Source organism: Silene latifolia, chromosome 6 (genome assembly GCF_048544455.1).
Source record: "Silene latifolia isolate original U9 population chromosome 6, ASM4854445v1, whole genome shotgun sequence".
Classification (NCBI taxonomy): domain Eukaryota; kingdom Viridiplantae; phylum Streptophyta; class Magnoliopsida; order Caryophyllales; family Caryophyllaceae; genus Silene; species Silene latifolia.
In genome coordinates this window covers 106,934,434-106,960,044 of record NC_133531.1, presented here as the reverse complement: position 1 = coordinate 106,960,044, position 25,611 = coordinate 106,934,434, and the positions used below count along the sequence as shown (strand labels likewise).

Genomic DNA, 25,611 nt, shown 5'->3' with positions numbered 1-25,611 from the left:
TATACTCCCTCCGACCCAGACCAAAGGTAACAGTTACCTAAAATGGACGAACCATACCAAAGGTAACATACTATAAATGGCATGTTTTTGGACAATATAATCCTTATATTCTTCTCATATTTACACAAATGCCATCATGTGGCCCACCCACTAACTTCTTATTTAACTCACCTAAACCCATTTAATTATACACACTATCCATGTGGCCCCTCACCAATCTTTCCATCTTTGCCCCTTCTTTTTACCTCTTTTCTTAAATAATCCATTTTTCACCATGTTACCTTTCGTCTGGGTCGGAGGGAGTATTTATTTAAATCCGTTTTTAAACTTAACAGATTGGTGCGAAGTCGGCCAGCGTATGAGTCAAAGTACGTATAATTAGTTGAAAAGGTGGAGAGCATGAATGAAGAGAATGAGATGCGGGCGTTGAATAGCCGCGTGGAAAGAGGGTCCCACCACAAAACGGAATCCCATTCCAATTTTCATTCATATCTACGCCATTTTCCAGATATTTACATTATAACAAACTTTTCTCCAATTTTTCATTACAATCAAAATCAAACCTCACACGTAAATTGTTTATAGGTACAATTATCTCTCTTTTCTTTCTTCTTCTACTATTTGTTTATACTTACAATCTCTTCATTTTGATTATCATGCCATTTCTATTTCTTATTTAAGACGGGATTATCTGTCTCAAGCTTTAAGATTACATCTTCTTGGTCTTTTTATTTTCGCTTTTGATCTTATTTAGTTGTGATCATCAAATGCCATTCATTTTCTTACCATCTATTGAGATTCTGAGGATATGATTAAGTAGACCTACAGTTTGCAGATGTGTTGGTTTAAGCATCAAGTTTAGTATTTTGGTCTTTGCCAACGAAATTTCATTTTGATTGACTTTTCAGATTGTCATGTAAATTATAGATCCATTTTGGCCCTTGATAAACATTTTGGCAATAGAAGGTTTGATGGTGTGTAAGATCATTTTAGGAAACTACTACCCACCATCTCAATTTTGTGTTATTTGTTTGGCTTTGATTAAAATAATTCTGAATTAAAAAAAAAGGTAAATGAATGATTGATACAAATGGAGTATTAATTATGTAAAAAAAATAGTTAGTCTTGTATAAGACTATTGTATAAAGACAAGTTTGCCTAGATATTATGAAATATGAAATGAGACTATGAGTTATTGTCATGAACATGTTAGGTTGTTATGTTAGAAATAGAAATGCCATGATCTTATAGCAAACAGATCAAAAGGGGAGCTCATGATGAAGTTGTAATCTTGACTAGTTAATTTGGAAGTAAGATAATGTTTCTTCACCAAAATGGGTCATTAATTTGGTAATCGTCATATTTGCATGATATCTACATTGAATAAAGTATTTGATTTGATGATCCTGATGTTTATTATGTTCCTTGTTCACATAAAAGCTGTTGAAGAAACATGGGAGGCGGAAAAGACAATCATGACGGATCTGACAAAGGCTTATTCTCGAATCTTGCTCAGGGACTTGGTGGGAATCATGGGGGTCACGGGGGATACCCTCCACAGCAAGGGTACCCTCCTCAAGGATATCCTCCAGCAGGGTACCCACCCTCAGGCTACCCTCCTCAGCAGGGTGGATATCCTCCCCAGGGCGGCTACCCTCCTCAGCAGGGTGGTTATCCTCCCCAGGGCTACCCTCCTCAGCAGGGAGGTTATCCTCCCCAAGGTGGATACCCTCCTGGGCAGCAGGGCAGCCATGGCTCACATCATTCAGGTATATTAATATTATAATCACCGTTGTATACAACCAAATCATTAACATATGTTTCAGGTATATGTATGACTGCTGAAATGCACAACTTGTTGCCCATATGTTACAGGTGGTATGGGTGCTATGGGAGGAATGCTAACAGGTGGTGCTGCAGCTGCAGCTGCTGCCTATGGAGCTCATAAACTTATGGGCAGTAGTCATGGCCATGGTCAAGGTCACGGTGGCATGGGTGGCATGATGCCTGGTGGTAGTCATGGCCACGGAGGTTATGGTGGAGGTCTTGGTGGCATGATGCATGGTGGGAAACATGGAAAGTTTAAGCAGGGGAAGTTCAAGCATGGCAAGCACGGTAAACATGGAAAGCATGGAAGGAAGTGGAAGTAATCTTGGTGTCATGTGTTATACTCGTAATGTATTAAGAGTAAACATTAACATAATAATCCTGCTGGTGGATTAGCACACCTTAACTCGGATTTTAAATTTGTGGCGTCTTTATTATTGTGGTCTGTGGATGTTGTTTCACTGTTTGTTCAGTCGCGGCACTGGAGTAATGATCTGACATTGTATTATGTTTCCGGCTTTATGTAATTTGCTGATTTCTGTATTTTCTTGGCCATTTTTGTGTAAATACGAGCGACTTGTTTGTTTTTGAAAACACTCGTGGATTCCATTTACGCACACCTGCAGAGCCACACAGGAACTGGAACTCACGGTGTATTGATAGTTCAATTTTCTAAGGGTTCTTCATTTATTGAAACAAAGCAGTTTAAAGATTGGAGACGAAACTAATTAAATCTACCTCGAAATAATTTTCCTAAAATTCCACATAAAAGATGGGAGACTACCTTTAGAAAGGACACTTCATGAGGCCGGAAATTCGAATTTGTTGTTTTCGTTATAAATCCGAAGTTATTACATCGCCAATGAAAGATTGCCCTATACTTTAAGGTGTATTAGAAGAGCTGCTGATGTTATGGTGAAGCGCAAATCCTTCGACGAAATCTTTACTAATTACTTCCCAACAAAACTAGTAAAAACTGGAGAAAGATATGTTCATTCATCATTCTTTGCACAAAAATGTGCAGCCGAATCTCTACTTCCGAGTTCCCACTCATTTTTTATCCCTCATTCTTCGCAGGAAAATATATACGCGTGACACAGAGATATCTTCATTTTCCATTCTTTGCCTGGAAATGTGAATGGGTGATAACTGATAACAAATAATCGTACGATTAAACAAATACATGAGGAATTACCAGATATCTTCCCTTTTTTTTTTTTTTTTTTTGGTATGCTGGTGCAACATGTGATGATTCCCAGAGTGATAATAGACAGAATGACTTGTCTAACAGTATCTACACCGGTCTTGACAAAATTTTCATCAAATGTAGTCCTACAGAATATCTCACATTTACAAAAGGGAAGATAACCCCTCCTTCCTAGGCAAAATGCCAAAATATATCGATGTTTTTCCTAATTTTTTTTTTTTTTGAGATCAATGTTTTTCCTAATTTTACAATAAACAGAACTCCCCCATCTCCAGAAGACATGATACTGTGGTAGGTCCTTGTAGTATGCAGTTATGCTATTGGTGAGTATTGCCTTGGCCTTCAGCTTTACATGAGTGTAATTCGTGAGCGTAAAGCAGTGCCACTCATTCGTAGTCTGGTGGTTACAGGATGCATCTCTTATATCAGAACGGAGGATGGTCATCCTCTGGTTTTTGAGGAGGTACGGGTTTCCAGCCTGGTTTCTCGTCCCAGTACATGTCGTAATATATATGTCCAGGAGTGTGGTCCATCACACAACACCATATGCCAACGTACCTCTTAACACGGTTCCTGAACTTCCGTTCTCTCGCCTAAAAGACAAGACAATGTACAAACATAAGCGGGATTTAAGCATGATCTGGAAGACTAGAGATCGTTAGTCAATAGTCACATTAAACACACAAACATGCAGCGTGAGTTAGCTAATATAGTCAAGCAGTACTGATACACATGACTATGTTGAATACCATCAACATCAAAATTGTCTTGTGGCTCTCTTTAGTAGCAGCGCCAGGATTTGATTTGAATAGCAGGCTAAAAACAACAATTGCCGGGCTAAGGAGCCAAAACAAAGATTGACTTAGCAACCCAATAGATTAAATTAGGACAAAATTAAAGTTTTTGAACAAAAATTATTTCATATTTTTCACTGTTTAGGAAGTTGCAGCCCCCGTTCCCCTAGCTCTGCCACTGACACCTTTCACCAGGAAAAAAATAATAATAATATAAAACCCTGAGATATCTAACAAAACATGAAAACTCGCCTTGTCTGCAAATCCAAGGAAAGCATCATGGATAGATAAGAAGTTTATAACTTTTACATCCTTGAATGATGAAGCTAGCTTCTCAAACTGTTGCACAGTAAACAATAAAAGTCAGCAAAAGCAGCACGGACTCAAAAGCAAACTGAATTAAAGCATCTTAACACAACCAAACATAAAATTCAGGGTTCAAGTACGCAGATTAGATGAAGTAATTTCTATTACTGCACCAAACTGATTGCCTCGTTTCTTTCCTTTGTTTTGAGACTCATCATCCATTATCTTCCATTCACCATCATCACTTCCCTCCGATAAGGACTTCATTGTTAGAATTGAACGGTGTAGACTAAACTATAACAGTCTACTCTTATTACCGCCAAGCTAAAGGATGTACGGTGAACAATCCTTGATACCAACATTTGTAAGTAACTGATTACCGTTTCTTCACTGCTATGTCTAGGAAGTCTGACCACTCCAGATGTACTTGAACTGTTGGAAAGGAGACAGTCTTTGGATCCCACTTGACAAAGATGCACATCAAGCCATGATTCTTTTACCTGGACAGGAAAGTTCTTCAGGCAGTTTTTACTTTTACACAAATGAACGCAGTAATTAGATCACTGTCATTTCTTGGAGTAAACATACTTGTTTTGGCAGTGATGGGTTATCAAGGAACGAGTATTCTTTAATATCGATATTTGGGCCAAATTCTTGTTCAGACATGTCTTTCAGCATCACGTTGACCTGCAGTAGCAAAGGAAACCAGAATGAATAGTATAACACAACCTCAGATCAACATCAACCACAAGAACAAATATTCACTCAAGTACAATAAAGAAAGGAGCTCAGCCCAATCTATAAACATCCATTTGTTTCAAACTCAAAAATAAGTAGCAATTGGACTGTCTTAATGGGTAGCTAATCAGAGTAAATGATAACATCCACATCTGTAATTTCATAAAACATATTTTACACCAATCGTGTAAGCTGCACGGCCTTTAGAAAGAAATTTATTAGATGAAAACAAAAGTTTTAACAAGTTCTGGGAGACAATATCTAGGCACTTTCCATGGAGGAACGAGGACAGTGGACAAACTCCAGGAAAGCTTCATCTATGATTTAGTCTAGTATATTCCTCATCTACGGGGACATTGTGCCCTTTCTTAATTCTCCTAGCGTTACATGTATAGCCACTTCGTTATGACAAACCTGTAAAGAATATTTAATGAAATTGGAAGATAAAAGAGTTTAGGCCCTCTTGAAAATTTATAATCGGGCTCGAAGTAAAAAAGTAATAGCTCAGATATCATGAAATTGCCTATATTGCGGAATATCAAACCGGGCCAGTAAGTAGCTTTCCCATAATTGATAGAGAAGGTCTTATGTAATAACAGAGAAAAAATAAAAACTCATTCTACGTCAATTACTCAGTATCTTCCACTCAAAATCATCTGCCATCTTCATATTTGTCAACCACGTCAAGCAGCAACTGATTTCATTGATTTTCAAGTCTGGATCTTCGTATTAGGATATTAAATCATTGATTGTGCTTCAACAATCAGTTCAAGTTTCTGATTGAGATAGTCTTTTCACATTGTAAAGAGTCAGAGCCTCAATGACCATGAAGTCCCAAGTTCAAATCCTTGGAACCTCGTATTCGCACCAGTGGAAACTCAATACAAGGTATGGATGGAATTTCAGCTAGCTGAGAGCCCAATCAATGGTTTAATATCCGAATACTTCTCTGTTGCTTCATAGACCAACTTAAGTGTCTGCAGTACGTAGTTTTTCTTTGAGCTAATCTAACTTGGTCACTTCTACAAAGCAACCACGGAGTAATAAATTTAAAGATAATGAAAGGCCCAAACGATTCCCCCTTGGTCCTTGATGTGGTTTAATCCTGATGGTTTCTAATACATGATGAATATTATATTCCAGCAAGGACCCAATGGCTGACCATTATAGCCCAGAGTTCCAATAGTTAAAGTAATAATGTAAAGGGAAGATTATTAGCAATCCAAAGACAAAATCTCACACATTGGTCTACCTCAAATACGTGATCCAGAGGGCATATGAAAGGTTGTCTTGTCACAGTCCCTTCTAGAATTCCAGGATGCCCAAACCAGAGCCGATCCAACCTGCACCATATTGGAGGCATGACCTATATAAATCACAATAAGAATATAATAAGATATCAACTACATGTTCCCGGTTATCAAGGCTTTACTAAATCAGGTTCAACAAATCATATCTCAATTGGCACATATACATTATGTGAGACAAGTAAAGTGTTTGTGCGAACATATTTAAAAAAGGAAGTAAAATAAAATATACATAAAAAGAAAAATAAATACAAACAGTCCAACACATTTTTTACCAGCAAAACACTTGCATTAAACCACAGACTCAAAAGAGGCCTCCCCCCAAGGTGGGGTAAAAATGGGAGTAGAGGCATATGTGCACAGCCGTAAAATGTGACAACCATGACTCCCTAAGTCATAGTAAGACATTTAACTTGAGGTCTGATGATTACCATTAGCACAAATGTGACAACCATATTTCCAATGGAGCCAAACACTCATTACTCTTTGGTTATGGATTATAATGGAATAAATCAAAATGGCTCACTAAAGTGGCTGCGCTTCTTTCTTTTGTGAAGTAGCGGTCCTTCAATGCAGTTCTCGACGCAATTTTCATCTTGGGTCATTCGGATACAGCCTCTTTGTGTTGCTAACACAAGGGTAAGGCTACGTACATCCGACCACCCCTTACCCCGCAATTTGCGGAAGCCATTGAGGCACTGGGGTAATGTTGTTGTTGTTGTTGTCAATGTTTACATTACCATACGGCACAAAACTCAGTGATAAACAACAAATATAATCTCATATATAGTATCCTGGGGATGGCAGCCACCACTAGCTCCGCCGTTGATTTTAGTTTTACTTTGTTATGAATACGTGTCCACATACCCATACTGCCATTCTAGTGTAGGATCACCGTGTCTCAAAATATGACTTGTGATGACTCGGACAATTGTAATGTACCCATATACTAGTGTATGGGCAACACAATGCAATAACTAATACCTCACCTAAAAAACACTAACACAATCTGTTAACACGTACAAGGAATAATTTCAAGTAACAAGTAAAAACATCTTTTTTTTCCATGTGTTAAATGTTGGTGCTTTAAGAGAATCACCGAATTCATTAGAGTGTAGACAGGATTCAACCAAATCTATGTAAATTTGGAACGTTATAATGTGGGCATGGGAGTGTGGAATACACGCTCACGGCTCACATAAACGGATTCTAAGTTTACGAGTTTTTGGACAAGGAAAACTTAGAATGTTTCCTAGTATAATGCAACAAAAACGCTAGTAAGCCACAGCCCTAGTCAGGCTACCGGACCCCGGTTGAGCGGGACAAGGTTCTTGGAACATCAGCGTTGGAGAGTTTTGACCCGAGTTTTCTCCAGACCACCGAGGCAAGCCCACTCCTTCGTGTTTTTCATGTTTTGCCAATATTAGTTGGTTATTTGTGTGTGCATATCAGCCGACCCCATATCATTTGGGATTAAGGCGTTGTTGAGTTGTTGTTGTTATTGTTGTTGTTGTTGTTGTTGTTGTTGGTGGTGGTGGTGGTGGTGGTTGTTGTTGTTGGTTGTTGTTGTATTTGTGTGTGCATATATATGCAAAGTGATTTCAGTGACTTCAACAAAACAAATCCATACAAAACTCCATTACTATTCTCTAGATTCTAGTTGTCTAGAACGAGAGGGAATTGAGAGGGAATTAAGGAATCTATACCTGGGTGTTAATGAGACGAGACGGGCGAGCAACTCGAGATCAACTCGGTCAAAGCTCGATTCCGGGCTTGGCTCGAGAACTTAACGAGTCAAGCCGAGCAACGACTCGAAAAGCTCGCGAATGGCTCGAACTTGTATGATTAGATAAGATATTGCTCATATGTTATAAAAATATTCTATCATGATTATATATTTGTATCACACATATCAAATGTCTTACTGATTCGAGCCTTTTTATTGAACATATTGGAAGGAAAAAACTCAAAACATTAGCAATTATATATAGGCTCGATTTGAGCTCGAATTTGGCTCTGTTGAAGTATGAGACTTTTAGTGTATTCTAGAAGTTTCCGGAATGTTCTAAACTTATCCGGAATATGCTAGAATAATGTAGAAACAACTAGAAGAGTCTAGAAGAGTCATGTATGTTCTAGGTTTATGTAGAACAACCTAGAACCTTCTAGACACGTGTATAGCTGGTAAAGAACTCTAGAGAGTTCCGTGTCTAGGCCACTCTAGAATGTCCTATTCTAGAGTGTTCTTGGGATGTAAAAGAAGGAGGAGAAGCTCTATAAATAGAGGACCTCCCCTCCCATTTCTATGAACCTAAGTGAATCCAAGTGTATCCCAACAAATTCACAACAAATCAATACACAAACTAATTCCTTTAAACTAAACTCCAACTAATCAACCTTCAACTAATCAACTAAACAAACAACTAATCTCCACTCTACCTCCTATACTCCCCCATACACCAAGTGGTATCAAGAGCTCTAAACATCTTAGGGCAACAAAATAAAACTATGGCTTCCGCATCAAACACTCCATTGCCCGCTCCTCTAGATTTTCTAGATTTATTTAGAGGAGAAAATTATGACCATTGGTGCATTAAAATGAAGCTTTTCTTAAGAGCAAATGCACTATGGGAGATAGTGGAAAATGGTCTCCAAAAACAACAAGAAGGTGTTCCAACCACCGAAGCAACCTTAAAGAAAATAAAAGAGGATGAATAAGAGACTAAAATATGAACTATACATATTTGAAAAACAGGCATCCTAATATTTATGATTAGCACTAACCCCAGGTCCTAACTCCTACATAAGTCCCACCTCCGCCTCCACTACACCCCCGCATCTACAACAGTCGCTACCCCAACTCACCTGCCTCCTCACCTCCTCCTCACACCCTGCACAACACCACCCGACGCCGGCGCTTCACCATGAATGAAGCCAACACACCACCACAACCTCCTGGCAGCACCACCACAACTTTCACTGTCCACCCATGGCCGAAGATGTACAAGGTGAGAGGATGGTTATGGCTGCTTTAGGGGGGTGAGGGCGGTTTGCACACAAGCACGAATGTCATTGATGCTTTTAAAAGCCGGCACTTTTCCTCTCCAAATCAGACCTCAAACTCAGATCTACAAGGACATATAGCTCATTTTTGAAAATACCATCAAAGTTATGTTCTCCGGAGTCCGGCCTCACTGAAAGGTTTCTGCTCATTCTCATCGTCGCCTTCCTTATGGTGGTCGGTGCTTCAATGTCAGCGGTGGTGTGCTTGTATGATGAGAAGATGACCATAAGGGAAGGTGGTGCAGCATGTATAGGGTGGTCGGCGGGTTTTGATGTAGTGTGGTGGCTGCAGCAGCAGCGGCAGTGGGTCACATGCTTCTGATAGTGCTCGCCACCGCCTTCATCATGGTGGACGGTAATACAATGACGCAGTTGTGTTCCTTTACGGTGAAAGGATAACCATAGCCCATAGGTGAGGTTGGTCTGGCAAGTTAAGGGTGACCAGCAAGTTTTGATGGGAGTGTGGTTCTTGGGTGACAGTGGTGATAATAGTACGGTATTCGGGTTGAGCGAACTGGTGGGATGATTAACTTGAGCTAATTATATTATGGGTTAATGACTAGCCCAGTTAAAAGTTAATGAATAAACTATTATAATTCTTAAGAACAGTGCGCAATGAAATTAGAGGAACTCAATGGAATTGATTGAGGTAGTACTAGTATACTACTTGAGAAAAGTATCGCGCCCATGCGGGGAAGGCAACAATACATCTTTTGGGTAAAAGAAGAATTTGTTATCCCCAATAAACCCTTGTATTGTGATTTTTTATTTTTTATTTTTTACCTGTTTTCTCATTAAATATAAACTGCAAATTTCATTTATTAAAGGGATCATCACCCTTAGATTTTTATGATTTGTGTGTGCATAAAGTCATCAAAATAATTATAAGGACGAGTAAGAAACTTTAGATACCAATAGTAAGCATGAGTATTATCATATAGTCACACTCTGCAGTTCACAGAAGAAGGATTGTAAGAAGATTCAAGCCACAACCCCAAGGAATGCATAAAGCAACATTGTCTTAACACAACTCACCAGGGTACGTTTTAACAAAAAAGCAATAGCAAGTGCTGTTCGTATCTGTTTTATCTGTAGAGCAGGATTCAGAGTAGCAATCAGCTGATGCGATATTTTCAGCATGTAAAAACATTAGAAGAGAGTATAGGTGATACCTGATAATTTACAACAGTAAAGTGTGACTCAACATTATGCCCCCCATCCAACAGCAGACTCTTTGGAATAGAAGGCTTAAAAGATAAAAAACCTCCTGCATCAGATTCACCAGTGACAGATTAAATGCATTCTAACATGCAAATACACACTAAAACGGCTTCCTTACTAATGTAAACCAATAGGTTAAAGTCAAAACAGATGGCTGGTGGTCTACGCTGCTTATGGACCGTGTGGGTCACCGCGGTTAAGGCCCAATCCAACCATGTTTCACATGGTTTGTGCAATTTTGTTCATTGATAATAGCAAGCGTAATTGTGTTATACAAGTCCATTAGAAGATTTTGAAGGGGAGCGGATAGATTACACCTGCGAAAATTTACCAGCTATTTTGTATTTTCAATTTTTAGAGAGGCAAGATTAATAATAGGCAAAGGAAATACAGCATCACTGTAGAGAAAAAGAAACGAGGTTGACAATATATAGTATTCCCTCCTTTTCATCGATTTCTTCCAGTTTTCATTTTTTGTTATTTTCTTTGATTTCTTCCACTTTCTCTTTCTAGTAGTTCACTTCTCCCACATGTGACAAACCTAACTACTTTATCTCCTCTCTACTTTTCTATAGTTTATTATTTTGTTAAGTAATGTCACTTTGGAAGTGGAAGATATAAAAGAAATGAATGGAGTATAACCCACATGCATTCGAATGGTGGAATGGTCATGGAAAAGTAATAAGCTAACTTTCCACAACATTGTCATGTAATCAACCATAAGATTATACGAATAGTAAAGAAAATTTAATAATAAATTACCTGGAGAGTTATAGTATTCAGGTGGATCGTAAAACACCATGGCTTCTCGCAGTCGATGGCGCTTGCCTACAGTACCTGCATACTGGAATGTGGTGTGCACTGCATATGGTTCAAGTTTGAATTGTTGAGGCATGGCCTGCAAAAGAAAAAAAAAACTTCAAAGACATGCACGCAAAAACGACATTTAATAAGCTTATGATTTATATCTACTTTATTCACTTTATTCACTTTAGTCTCCTTTTTTATAAGCCAGACAGACAGTATAGGTTTATATGACACTGCGAAGGAAAAGGTTTAGGTAGAAGACGGAGCTTTACCCCCCAAAAAAAAATCAAACTTCATCATCTACCAAATCCTTTCCCTTCACAATGCCCTCTTTCTTTGCACCCTAGAAAGCTCGTATCATTTTCAATCACTTTTATTAGTCGAAACTACAGCCAAAAAAAGATAATATATTCTATATTGACCACTAATTCCATCTCAAGGACAAAGATTCATTATTCTCTATGATGAAATAAGAAAAACGCTTGACTAAATTGTTTGCTGCTTCTTGTATTATGAAAAGCCAATCGGTCGAATCAATATCCATTACAGATCATCTAGAAGTAACCAATTGATGTTCCTATTACAACTGAATTGTTCTCTAAACCAAGCCCTTAGACCGTGATAGGTCAGCGTCTTTGAAGCACTAGGGTGATGTTGTTTTGTATTTGACCCATCATATAATTCAGCTAATCCTAAGAGAGGGATCCAGATTGATTGAAGAATCCCAATAATCACACTCTGAAGTGTAAAGACCCTTTAAGGTTTGCGTGATACCTATTAACGGATTATAGATATATAATATATTCCATCATCTTTCTCCAATTCCTAATAATCTCTTCTAGATTATCCCTGTTGCAAGCACTTCTTAAGACAAACGTTTGTAAAGAAGCCAAGAAGGCACAAGCTCCTCTCAACTGACACAGGCTTCAAGAATCCAAACTGTTCATAGTGTCCCCCTTATTAGGCACAAAGATGATACCACGTGTCGCATACTGAAAATCACAGAAAGAATTTACCTGAACAAAATATGTATGCCCACTACAGAATATGCTGGCTGGAAGGAGCCCCAGCTTAAGATTTCCGTCATAAGCAAATACAAGACCACTCTCATCATCAACGGAGGGCCCTAGTTGTCTTCGTACAATATCATTGAATCCATTCTGATCCCATATCTTTTCATCAGCCAAAAGCAACTCTTTCCATTCTTTTGCCAATTTCTTCGAAGAACCTGTTGGCCTCCAATGAAATATTCCAATGTTGAATGCACCGCTAACTGTTGAGCCATAAAATATATCATTAACTCCAGTTCTAAACACCTATGAATCAGTTCTTATTGCATAACAGTCAAGACTCCCTCGCCTTGCTTCAGATGTATTACATATACTCTGTTCATTGGTATGATGGAACAAATAACGCGGTGAAACAAACTATCGTTTCTTCAATCATGTTAGTTCGATATGTATATATTCATATTGGAAAGGCGTTACACCTGTTTTCACCAACAGGTTTGAGTTGGTTTACGAAAGATGATCTCCGCACTAACTAATTTCACATTAAGATAAGGACTTCATGTAAATCATAACTCAGAAAAATCTGTAATTAAGAAAAGGGACATTGTTTCAAATAACATATCATCACTTATATTTGATAAAGGCCGGAGTATCACACAACTACTTCGGAAGTTCGGAACAATTATTCACATACTAGAATTAAGCAAAAGTGTTCTGTAAAATTTCGTGCAAGTGTGAGCCACAGACAATTTGTCTTTTCCCTAATCCCTATTGTGCAGATAAAGGTATCTAGTAGGAACATCTTTTTACATAGCTTAAGTAATAGATTCACTCCTCTCAAAAAAAAAATAAAAAAATAGATTCACTCTGTAATATGATTACTGACTGACCTTGTTGCCACACGTCCAGTCGGTCATCAACGACTGTTGGCACAACTTGATCAGTTGAAGTCAAAACATCGGCTTCAGGAAAGCGAGCAAAATATGGGAGAGGATTCTGTTAAATGAGACTGAAATGAAGCATTTGGAAAAAGGTGTAGCCATAAACAATTAGCAAAGAGATACTGATGCACTTTTTTAACATGAATCATCTATGGTGTGCTAACAAATTGATGAGCAGAGTGAAGATATGTCGAGCATACATTTTTTTCAGAACAGACAAACTGGACGAAGTCGCTAACTGGGGGTGGGGGGGGGGGGGGGGGTTGGAGGAACTAAATCAATCATGAGCATGGAATTTGTCATGCCTACCAGTGCATAGAAGCATAGAGAAGGAGACAGAAACGTAGTCATAATAAGATGCATTCACGAACAGACCTTTATTGCCACAAGCCCACAACACACAGAAATTTAATTGCCTCAAATTTCAGCACAGAAATTAACAAGGACAATAAAAATTATAGCTCCTTTAAAAACATAGAAACAGTGAAACATAAAATATCCGAAAACAAGAATGCAGACGCCTATTCAGACAATGACATCAACTAGTGGCGACACACTACATCCTAGATTGTGATATTATATGTGTATTCGATTTTAAAACCTCTAAGTTTACCTTGACTTTCCATTACATTTTCGCTCTCCCTTTTGTTTTCCATTTTTCCTTTTCTATTCGCATTTTGAGGTGTGCGTTCACCCATGGACGGTTCTAAAGGATGATTCATGTCAGCCGACCCCAAATCATTTTGGGATTAAGGCTCTGATGTTGTTGTTTGTTGTTGTATTGACCATAGTAATCAAACACTCCATGTCAACTGACTACAAGCATTTACTTAAACAAATACATCAATTTAAGCTTTCAGGTTGTGAGCCTCCACAAGTTCTTCATAGCCACTAAAGAAAATAATAGTAATGTACATACCTTGTAGATAATGCTTAGAAGTTACAACTTCCCATACTATACTAACAATTAACGACCTGAGAAAATTTGGAGCAACTAACAACAGCTACATTATATGGCTGGATGAGCAAACATAAATGAAACTGTAGAAAAGTTCATATGAATACTACCTTCAGCCAAACCATATCTGTGTCACACATCAGTAATTCGTATCCAAACGGGAGAATAGAGTCAATCAAGACAACCTTTTCCCTTCCCATTTTATGAAAAGTGGGTGATCCCCAACCCACATCTACTGTACTCATGTGACTTCCCATATCGAAAACTGGAATACCCTTCCAGTACAATGCTTCCAACAATTTGGTATCCATTGCACCTACAATAACGGTCAAAATAACAAATTGTCTCATACTTATACTAATTCAGCACAATTTGGGTTGGGTGGGGTTGGTTAGATGCCATCACGGTGTTTTTATATGGGGAGAATTTTTTCTTGAAGTCTTATCAACAAAGAGAATAATCAAAAAAATACTGCGATCAATGAAAAAATCTCCCTCAATAATCAGAGCTTTTCAGTTTGGAAACACTCACCAATTAGTAAATTATACAAACCCAAGTCAGTCAAATGTTTGACCCAAGTAAGGATAAAATCCATGAATGCATAATTCCCAAAGGTCACTATTATAATATTATCCTTCACCCTCTTCTCCACCAAATCTTTTGTTAAGCGAAAGTTCTCGAGAGAAGGCATTTTCTCGGTTAACGAAGGGGACTCCCAAATAGGCTTCAAAAATACGCCTTGAGACTTGAATTGCGACGCGGAATATGTGCTTGGATTTGAAGATGGAGAAGAAATTGGAGCTTGTAAAACAGAATCCTCTCCTGAAACACCACTTGAAGAACATAGAACAGTTAATTAAACCTATTATCCTTTTATTCCTACAAAGTAAAGTCATCATTCTGCTGCATCAAGGCAACATGGAGGCTAGTAGATCATTTTGAAACATTGTGAGAACAACAAGTCTTGTCTTTTAAAAGTATGAAACAAGTAAAACAACAATGTCTTTTTCAACCATCAGGCATCAGCCCATCATATACATTTTTCTCAATTTACTTAACAACGGGTAGTGTGCCTAGTGTATGAAGTATGAACCCTTGTATCAGGGTCCATTGAAGTTTAAAATATAGTAGCAACCACTAAAAATCCTCCAGGTTCACACATTTAGTCACAATCTAAACCCCCGGTTCTTTTGAGTTGCATACAAGTTGAGTTAGTAAGAGCATTTTGTTGGAGCAATTGAAGGCTGAACTAGTGTAAATTGGGTAATCTAAGCTGAAGGAAACTACCTTAAGCTGCAGCTCCGAGGAAGAAAGCCTAACCCATGGATCGAATTTCTTTCCAATATTTACTCTCAGACACATAGCTTCTCTAAATAACTACAAATTCTGATAAACCATCATTAGGGAACCAACCTCTCTATGCAAATACGAACATACCGTAAACACAGTCTTTTGTTCACTAAATACTGTAGAGCTACAAGGCTTCAAAATCTCCCTCACAATCTCCATCTAGCATAATAATTTGATAATCAGCCAATCTTTCTCATCAAAGAAAAAACTCAACGAATCCTTCCTAAAAGACTTGTCGATTATATCACAAATACTTCCTTCTCAACTAAGAATCCCGTTCACTCCATCAGTAACAGGCAGGATCATATTGCTAGTTTACTACTATCGGACATTATAGAATAAGACCGTCTTACAGCAGCCATATCTCTCACCATAACCAAAGATCAACATTACTCACCGCGACAAAATAATCGTTAATGTGAAAAACACAGTGAGATTTAGCAGAAACATTAAATTAAATTAAATTAAATTAGAGAAAAAGAAGGAGGAGCATACCGGGAGGAAGAGAGGAGAGGGAAAGGGAAGGATATGAAGGGTTGGAGGAGTAAACAGCAGTGAATACAAAAACGAAGGATAACAGAACTCCAATAATTACAGTTGCATATATAGTTAGAAACAATGGCTTTGATTTTGCGATTTCTTCGCATGAATTTTTGAACGCCATTATTGAATTTCTTGAGATGATATTGGTATATGATATGAAGGTATATTAGAGATTCATGATGATCGATAAATTAGGGTTTCGAATTAAATCGATCGAATTGAGATACACTGATTCATTCTGGTTCTGGCTTCTTCGGCTTCCAACAATGGAAGTGAGTCGGACTAGTGACTGAGACTGATAAATGCCTACTTGTTCCGTCCTATTACGCACATTATAAGCATGTTTAAATGAGTGTTTGTTTTTCTGACGTTTGTTTTTCTCACATTTACATACGGATTTTACTTAATAGTGTTTGTTTATTAATAGACTTTTTTTCATTATTTTTCCATTTTAGTATATTCTTTGCTTAATTCTTTCCCTCGCAAATATTAAATCAATCCTTCAAATTACACAATTATGGATGCTAGTTCTCATATCATCAAGTAATAATTCTAATTCTTAATTTTACCAATTATATTATGTGTTTTTTGTAAACAACCCCCTTACATGTACCATTTTTTACAAATAACCATCTTAATTGTCTATTTTTAGAATAACCACCTTAATTCCTTCATAATCCAAAAATTTACCACCTAAATTGGATTACGCCAATGACTTTTATAAAACCCGAACTAATTACGACATTACGACTTTAACTTATCCAAAGTACCTAAACTACCCTTATTAATTAACTCACCCAAACCCTTGCTTACTAAAACCCCCAAATCAATTAATGAATCTCTACGACCCCAAATCATCAATTGTATAGTATGACATTCTCCATCCTCATCATGAAGACAGAGGTTTACGAGCTAATGTCGGGTTACTTGAAGGTGTCGATGTCGGGCTTTACTGGTGGTTCGATTGGTGTTGTCGATGTGGTTGCCCCACGATTACTGCTTTGAGTCCGGTGGTGCGACTGTGCGACTGAGTTGCTATAACGAATTGGGTTACGGGGTGAGCCATGGGGGAGCTCGTGAGTTTGGCGAGAATCAAGAGAGAAGCATGTGGGAGTGAGGCTGGTGCACGTCGAAGGTTCGAATCGTGTTTCGATGCCGCGTCTTGTTGGTTAAAATGGTGATTAATGCAAGTCGAATTGTTGGAGTTTGGTAGTCTGGACTCGGGTTCATTTCTAGTTTGAGAGGTTGCCATTTTTAGGTTGCTGCTGTTCGTGCACTAGGCACTAGGCAGCGGAGACGAGTTTGATTACAGTGGCTGTTAATCGTTGTTGGTGTGAAGGGGCAGGCAAAGGACTTTGTCAGGTTGAGGGGATTACTGCTCCTCTGGAGTCGTGGTGCTGTTGCGTGCTGGTGGTCGGATCTCTTTTCTGGCATCCACATCATTGATTTGGGGTTGTAGAGATTCAATTGATTTGGGGTTTTAATATGTAAGGGTTGGCTGAGTATAATTAGTAAGGGTAGTTTAGGTAGTTTTGTTAAGTTAAAGTCGTCATGTTGTAATTAGTTTGGGTTTTATAAAAGTTGTCGGGTAATCCAATTTAGGTGGTAAATTTTTGAATTATGAAGGAATTACAGTGGTTATTCTAAAAAATAGACATATAAGGGGGTTATTTGTAAAAAATGGTACATATAAGGAGGTTATTTACAAAAACACTAATATTATATCAAATTAAGAAATTGATTTACATTAATTAAATTAGGATTTGTTTAAACCGTCGGCCGCCGACCACCGTTGTATTGATGAATGGCGTGCGGCCTGCCGGTAGTGGTGTCGGGGCTGCTGTGACACCCCCATACTCCAAGTGCCTTACCAGGACCACTCAAGTAATACCGAGTAGGAAAACCCTACCAGGAATGCAATCACAGAATCAGACGATCTAGCAGTTGTCTCAAAACCTCTCCGTTACGAACCCTCCTCCTATACACACATTCATACAATTACTACCATAACAATACAATCATAAAAACCCCCAATTCCTAAAATTAGGGTTTAACTAGCATTAACCAATTGCTATAAAAATGATACATAGAACTTACCCTTGACGCAAGGATCACAACGGTATAAAGGAAAAAGGAAACCGACATCTCTAGCTCCGGGATTTGCCAATAATGCGAATAAATTGAACAACATAACTTGCAATCTCTCCTTTTTGTGTTTTTAGGTTTGTAAAAGTGTTTAGGAAAAAGATGACGGAGTATTATATATTAATCCGCACTATTAACAAACCCGTCGCAAATCACCCGATAACCGACTTACTCGATCGAGTAAGTCACGTACTCGATCGAGTGCCACTTACTCGATCGAGTGCCATACAGGCAGACTACTATTTCGTATACCAAACATACTTACTCAACAGAGTAAGCCCCACTCGATAGAGTACCCAAAAACTCATAAAACTGTAGTATTACAGTCTTCCCTCATTAAAAAGAACTTCGTCCCCGAAATTCAAACCACAACAAAACAAAAACACACTAACACACTCCCGACACAACAACAAAAACAAAACTCAACATAAAACTCCAAAACATACTTACCAAACCAAGCTCAACCCGACTCAAACAACTACTAACTATTTCAAAATCAACATAAAAACATGTAAAAACTCTATGTAAAAACTCTTCGCGAGCATCTCCTACCCCCCCTAAAAGAAACAAGGTTACGTCCCCGTAACCATACATACCTGATCAAAAAGAGACGGGTACCGCTCCCTCATAGCCTCTTCCGCCTCCCATGTAGCTGTGACACCCCCATATACCGAGGAGCCTTAACTAGACCTTCCTTAGCATATAGGAGCATCACCATCTCGGTTACCCGAGATAAGTAATCATCAAAAGTCGATAAAAGAACAATTACAGTTATATTACAAGTGTTACAGCCAAACTAATAAACAAAAGATATAACCCATCAACTGTATTCTACTGCTATCATTATCGTGAGGACTCATCCCAGCCATGACTCCAGCAACCTTTCAAGACCACACCTGCTAAGACTGACTGCTCACCATAAGGGATCACGGCAGACACAACAAAATAAACAAGACAAACCACACAAGGTCAGTAACTGAGAAAAGACACATCAATCATAACCAACTTATAACAACCACAACCAAACACACACACACACAATCACAATCACTCCAATCAATCTCCGTCACCGACTGTCCACTGGACCAGCCCTGCCAGTGGGGGACCGCAGCCGTTCCCACCTAAGCCCCGCTCATCACATCGAGCGATAACCCTGTCCCATTAATGTGCACATCCCCTCCTGTGGCGGGTTCCACGGAGGGCGAAACTAGGGCGTGAAGCCACTCCCGCAAGTGACTCCACTCAGCCGAGGACGAACCTCGCGAACCAGAGACAAACAATCACAGACAGCTGCAATATAACAACCAACGAAACAGCACAACCAACCGACTACCACATATACTCAGCCACATGAACACAACAACAAGGTATAACGATGACCGTCACACTAGACAATCAACAGAAACTGAGTAAGCGAACCTACCTTTAAGCGACTGCAACGATTCCATGTCCACACACGCAACACCCAGCAAACAAGCAACACCTATACACACAATACAATCCTCTATCATTACCCTTCTAACCCTAACTGGAAACACAAAGACACGGATGATGATGACGACATACCTACATGAGGAAATCCGGCAAAGGAACTGCTACCCGACTCAAGCTATGCACTCCTATGGCACAAGCATCCTCAAAGGCTCCCATGGAAGGTATTTGGTGAAGGGAAGAGGAAGGGACGACATCTAGGTTTAGAGGAAAGAGGCGAAAATGATTTGCGGTTTTAAGAAAACACGATTATAAACCCTCGCTGAAAAGACACTACTCGATCGAGTGGCCCCTACTCGATCGAGTATCCAAGCTACTCGATCGAGTAGCCTCTACTCTATCGAGTACCACCCGCATTTAAAGGAAGTCAAGGAACACGGTAACTCTGGCACGTATCATTAAGGACTATTACCTGCTCCCAAGGTCGGTCAACGCTGGTCAACGGGTCCCTAAAAGAGCGGGTATTACAGTCTTTCCCCCTTAAAAAGAACTTTGTCCCCGAAGTTCAACTCACCCTTCCCCAAAGCACAAGACACGGAAACATGGTCCACACCACCGTTCTTCCGACATAGGTCACTACTCTCTAGAAGTACCATCCCACCATGTCATCATCATCAGCTGTCTAATACCATATACACAAACTTCTACGAATCACAACGTTAATTACCAAATTCACCATATGTACTAACACAACTAACGACCATACTACTACCCCAAACTTTTAGCCACGCAGCCAAGGGACAATACTCCCACTAGTCCATGATTACCGACACAAAACATGTCGCATATCACAAACATGTTACTCAACGATCCTATTACAATGCATGACTCAAAGCTGTACTACTTCGTTACCGTTCCTGACATACTTATCTCTCTATGACCGTCTTTTCATAGCAAATTATTCAACTTTTACTTAAACATACAAATTACTCATCAAACAACGAAAACAATTATAGTTTCGTACTAGAAATGTAACAGAAACAATAGAAAACATTATAAACAAACAACAAAATTATTATAATATCGACTTTTTTATTTTGCGACATTACTCTTCCCCTCAAAAAGGAACTTCGCCCCCGAAGTTCACCATCGAATTATTACACACATTACTAATAATTATCTCTCGTCATTTACCCAACCCATATAATTCCTTGTCGACATTACTCATTAATCATAACAAACATGAATTTATAAATGCATCTGCTACTTTACTCGAATGTTTAGCAACAATCATGAGCACATGTATGTATCAATTTGTATATAAAGGAAATATGCGAATTCTGTGAAATAAATAACAAGTCTTTTCGTAAATAAATAAGTTAGGCTACTAAACTAGTAGACGTTGCAATAAGAACCAACTACTACTTGCGCTATTCCTCACAAATCTGTATTCATAATCCAAGCACGACTTCCAACATATCAAATTAACGGTCCAGACACGTTACTAATTGTCAGCAACCATGTTAAACATCGAAGCATGTAATAATATAAACATTATAACAATTTTAATTATCGTAATGTCCCTGAAACAGTGCTACTCGATAGAGTGTAAAGGGTACTCGATCGAGTAGCCCGGGATCAGAATACTCCTTACCTATCGCACCTGCAGCTACTCGATCGAGTGAGGGGCACTCGGTCGAGAGGATACAGGTCAAAACTGTAACACCCCCGTACTCCAAGTGCCTTACCAGGACCACCCAGGTATAAGGATGCTACCATTTCGGTTACCCGAGGCAATGATAATCAAATAAACAATAATGAAACAACATTTAAATAGAAATCCTTTAGCGACAGGTTACAATCTCAAAACCAAAACCAAAAGTACGAATACATGTTTCAAACCAACTGTCTAATCAGCTAACTGAAATGTTTATTAAACTACTAGCTACAGCGGAAGACTTCTATCATCAGACCGTGGCACATCCCAGCTATCCCAGTACATCGACTCATACCTGCTCAATAACTGCTCACCATCCCCGAATGGATCACCACAGTTTTTAAAACATTAACCGGGGTCAATACTAATCACACAATTTATATAATCAACAGTACAGTAAACAACACAGCTCAAAAGTCACACATAATCACCCACACCAATCAATCTCCGTCACCGACTGTCCACTGGACCAGCCCTGCCAGTGGGGGACCGCAGCCGTACCCTCCAAATTTCCTCTCATCATACCGAGCGATAACCCTGTCCCATTAATGTGCACATCCCCTTCCGTGGCGGCTTCCACGAAGGGCGAAACTAGGGCGTGAAACCACTCCCGCAAGTGACTCCACTCAGCCGAGAACGCATCTCGAGAACCAGAGACAAACAATCAGCAATCACAATACAACATCAACAACCGTCTGAATCAATCAACAATCACTAACTACAGCACAATCACCACACATTATATAATCAATACTGAGTAGGGAAACCCTACCTGGAAAGCACAACAGAATCAGACGATCTCACAGCTGATATCAAAACGCTTCCTCTACGAATCCTCCTCCTAATATACAAACATATAATCACTACCAATCATACAAAACAATAAAACCCCCAAATCCCAAATTAGGGTTTAACCAACTTTAATGAAATGCTATAAAAACGGTATATAGGTCTTACCCTCGACGCAAGGATCACAACGGTATAAAGAAAGGTAAAATCCGACCTTCCAAGCTCCGGGATTTGCCAATAATGCGATTAAAGCGAATGACGTAGTTTGATTTCTCTTCTCATAGTGATTAGGTTTTAAAAAGTATTTAAAGAACAATGACGGAAGTAATATATACTCTAATCGCATTATTAACAAAACCCGAGAAATCATCCCCCGTAAACCGGCTACTCGATCGAGTAGCCAAGGTACTCGATCGAGTGCCCCCTTACTCGATCGAGTATCCACGTTACTCGATCGAGTACCCAACAGGTCAGAAACTATTTTAAACTGCAACTCACCCTTACTCGACAGAGTAAGACCTACTCGATAGAGTACCCAGAGACTCATAAATACGTAGTATTACAGTCTTCCCTCCTTAAAAAGAACTTCGTCCCCGAAGTTCAAACCACAACAAAACAAAGACTCACACTACGACACTCCCGACTCAACAACCAAAGCAAACTCAACATAAAACATGTTACTAACCCAAACTCAACTCGACTCGACGACAACAACTATACCGACACAACACAAAAGGGTATAAGAACTCTTAAAAACTCTTTGCGATCATCTCCTACCCCCTAAAAGAAACAAGGTTACGTCCCCGTAACCATACATACATGATCAAAAAAGAAAGGGTAGCGCTCTCTCATGGCATCCTCTGCCTCCCATCTAGCTTCCTCAGTCTCGTGGTTAGACCAAAGGATCTTAAGCAAAACTGTCTCACCGCTCCTAGTCTTCCTAACCTTCCGGTCAAGAATCTGCTTAGGTACCTCAAGATATGATAAAGACTCATCTAACTCTAAGCTCTCTGCCTCTAACACATGTGACGGGTCACTCACATACTTCCGTAGCTGCGATACATGAAACACATTATGCACTCTCTCTAACGCAGCTGGTAAAGCCAGACGATATGCAACCTCCCCAACTCGCTATAAGATCTCATAAGGCCCGATGAACTTCTGACTCAGCTTGCCATTCTTCCCAAATCTCATAACCCCACGCATATGAGACACTTTCAGAAGAACCTTGTCCCCAACCTGAAACTCTATATCCCGGCGATGTAGATCTGCATAGCTCTTTTGCCTATCCTGAGCTGCTCTCCTCCGTTCCCTGATCATCTTTATCTGTTCAACCATCTCATGTACCATCTCTGGTCCTAGAACCACTGCCTCAGCACTATCATCCCAACAAATCGGACTCCTACATCTCCTCTCATATAAAGCCTCAAACGGTGCCATGCCAATACTAGTGTGATAGCTGTTGTTGTAAGAAAACTCTATCAAATCCAACCTCTGTTCCCAGCTACCACCAAAATCCATCACACAAGCTCGTAACATATCCTCAAGAGTTTTGATTATTCTCTCAGTCTGACCGTCTGTCGCAGGATGAAAAGCTGTACTCATCTTCAAAGTTATTCCCAAAGATTCCTGCAACTCTTTCCAAAACCTTGAGATAAATCTCGCATCTCTGTCAGATACTATGTCCTTAGGGACTCCATGTAACTTAAGCACATTCTTCCGATAAGCCATAGCTAATTGTGCTTTAGTCCATGTATCTTTCATTGGCACAAAGCGAGCTGACTTGGTCAGTCGATCCACTATCACCCATATCATGTTGTTACCCTGTTGACTCTTTGACAAACCCACGATAAAATCCATAGAAATGGATTCCCACTTCCACTCAGGTACCTCTAAAGACTGAATCTTACCTTGTGGTCGTCGCTGTTCCCCTTTAACTCTCTGGCATGTCAAACAACGGGCCACAAACTCAGCTGTTTCTTTCTTCATCCCAGGCCACCAAAACGTTTTCTTCAAATCCTTGTATAGCTTGTCACCACCTGGATGCACTGAATACGGTGTACAATGTGCCTCTGTCATGGTAGTCTTTTTCAGCTCCTCATCATTAGGGACACACCACCTACCATCGAACCTCAAACTACCATCTGTATGAATAGAGAATCGAGACACTGTCCCTTTCTCTACTCCAGCTCTCCACTCAACCATCTTAGGATCCAAAGCCTGTTTATCGCGAATATCATCATAAAGATCAGGCTGTACTGTCAAATCTCCCACAACATCCCCTCTCTGCATCATATGTATCCCAAACTTCCCCACCTCATCTCTCAACCTCATCAAAGATAGAGCTGTACATAGGGAATGTACACTCTTCCTACTCAAAGCATCTGCAACAACATTGGCTTTCCCTTCATGGTAGATTATATCCATGTCATAATCGCCAATCAGCTCCATCCACCTCCTCTGTCTCATGTTAAACTCCTTTTGAGTGAAGATGTACTTGAGACTCTTGTGATCCAAATATACCTTAAAGGTCGCCCCATAAAGGTAATGTCTCCAAATCTTGAGAGCAAACACCACTGCACCCAACTCTAGATCATGAGTAGGATAGTTCTCCTCATACGGCTTCAATTGCCTAGAAGCATAGGCAATCACTTTACCGTTCTGCATCAACACACATCCCAACCCATTCTTTGAGGCATCTGTAAAAACCTCAAAGTTCTCGATCCCTTCAGGCAATGCTAAGATAGGAGCTGTGGTCAAACGCTCCTTTAATGTTTGGAACGCCTTCTCACAACTCTCATCCCAGTGAAACCTGTTCTCTTTCCTCATCAAAGCTGTCATAGGTCTAGCTATCTTGGAGAAATCTCTCACGAACCGTCTGTAGTATCCAACTAAACCCAAGAAACTACTGATCTCAGCAACATTCTGGTGCTTCCCACTTTGTCACTGCCTCAATCTTTGCCGGATCCACAGCTACTCCCTCCTTAGAGATCACATGACCCAGAAAAGCAACTTTCTCTAACCAGAGCTCACACTTGGACAGCTTAGCATACAACTCATGCTCCCTCAAAGTCTGCAACACAATCCTCAGATGCTCCTCATGCTCCTCCTTAGTCTTAGAGTAGACTAAGATGTCATCGATAAACACCACCACAAACTTGTCCAAAAACTGTCTGAAGATTCTGTTCATCAAGTCCATAAACACAGCCGGTGCATTAGATAACCCAAACGGCATCACCACGTACTCATAATGGCCATACCTCGACGTGAAAGCTGTCTTCGGTATGTCCACCTCTCTAATCTTCACCTGATGGTACCCCGACCTCAAATCAATCTTAGAAAAGACTGATGCACCACTCAACTGATCAAACAGGTCATCTATCCTTGGTAAAGGATACTTGTTCTTCACTGTCACTCGGTTCAGCTCTCTGTAATCTATGCACAACCTCAAACTCCC

General features: G+C 39.5%; 2 protein-coding genes across 6 annotated transcripts; one reads left to right on the top strand and one right to left on the bottom strand.

Moving 5' to 3' along the window:
- The first annotated feature begins 337 nt into the window (after positions 1-337).
- LOC141587079 (uncharacterized) lies at positions 338-2,370 on the top strand. Its single transcript, XM_074408499.1, has 3 exons — positions 338-585; positions 1,441-1,769; positions 1,876-2,370. The coding sequence occupies exons 2-3, from the start codon at positions 1,454-1,456 to the stop codon at positions 2,148-2,150; spliced, it is 591 nt and encodes a 196-aa protein (XP_074264600.1). The 5' UTR covers positions 338-585; positions 1,441-1,453; the 3' UTR covers positions 2,151-2,370.
- A 733-nt stretch (positions 2,371-3,103) lies between these two features.
- Positions 3,104-16,432, bottom strand: LOC141587078 (arabinosyltransferase XEG113-like). 5 transcript variants are annotated; one of them, XM_074408496.1, is made up of 13 exons: positions 16,025-16,432; positions 14,711-15,001; positions 14,290-14,495; positions 13,171-13,276; positions 12,287-12,543; positions 11,226-11,361; positions 10,415-10,509; positions 10,278-10,331; positions 6,125-6,238; positions 4,723-4,821; positions 4,515-4,634; positions 4,081-4,167; positions 3,104-3,627 (listed from the first exon to the last, which is right to left on the bottom strand). In XM_074408496.1, exons 1-13 carry the CDS (start codon positions 16,191-16,193, stop codon positions 3,460-3,462), a joined length of 1,902 nt encoding a protein of 633 aa, XP_074264597.1. In that variant the 5' UTR covers positions 16,194-16,432; the 3' UTR covers positions 3,104-3,459. The 5 variants fall into 5 exon arrangements, with proteins under 5 accessions (XP_074264597.1, XP_074264598.1, XP_074264595.1 ...); XM_074408497.1 differs by having other exon boundaries at positions 14,711-15,012; positions 16,025-16,380; XM_074408494.1 differs by having other exon boundaries at positions 3,336-3,627; positions 4,515-4,649; positions 16,025-16,380.
- Between the last annotated feature and the right edge of the window lie 9,179 nt (positions 16,433-25,611).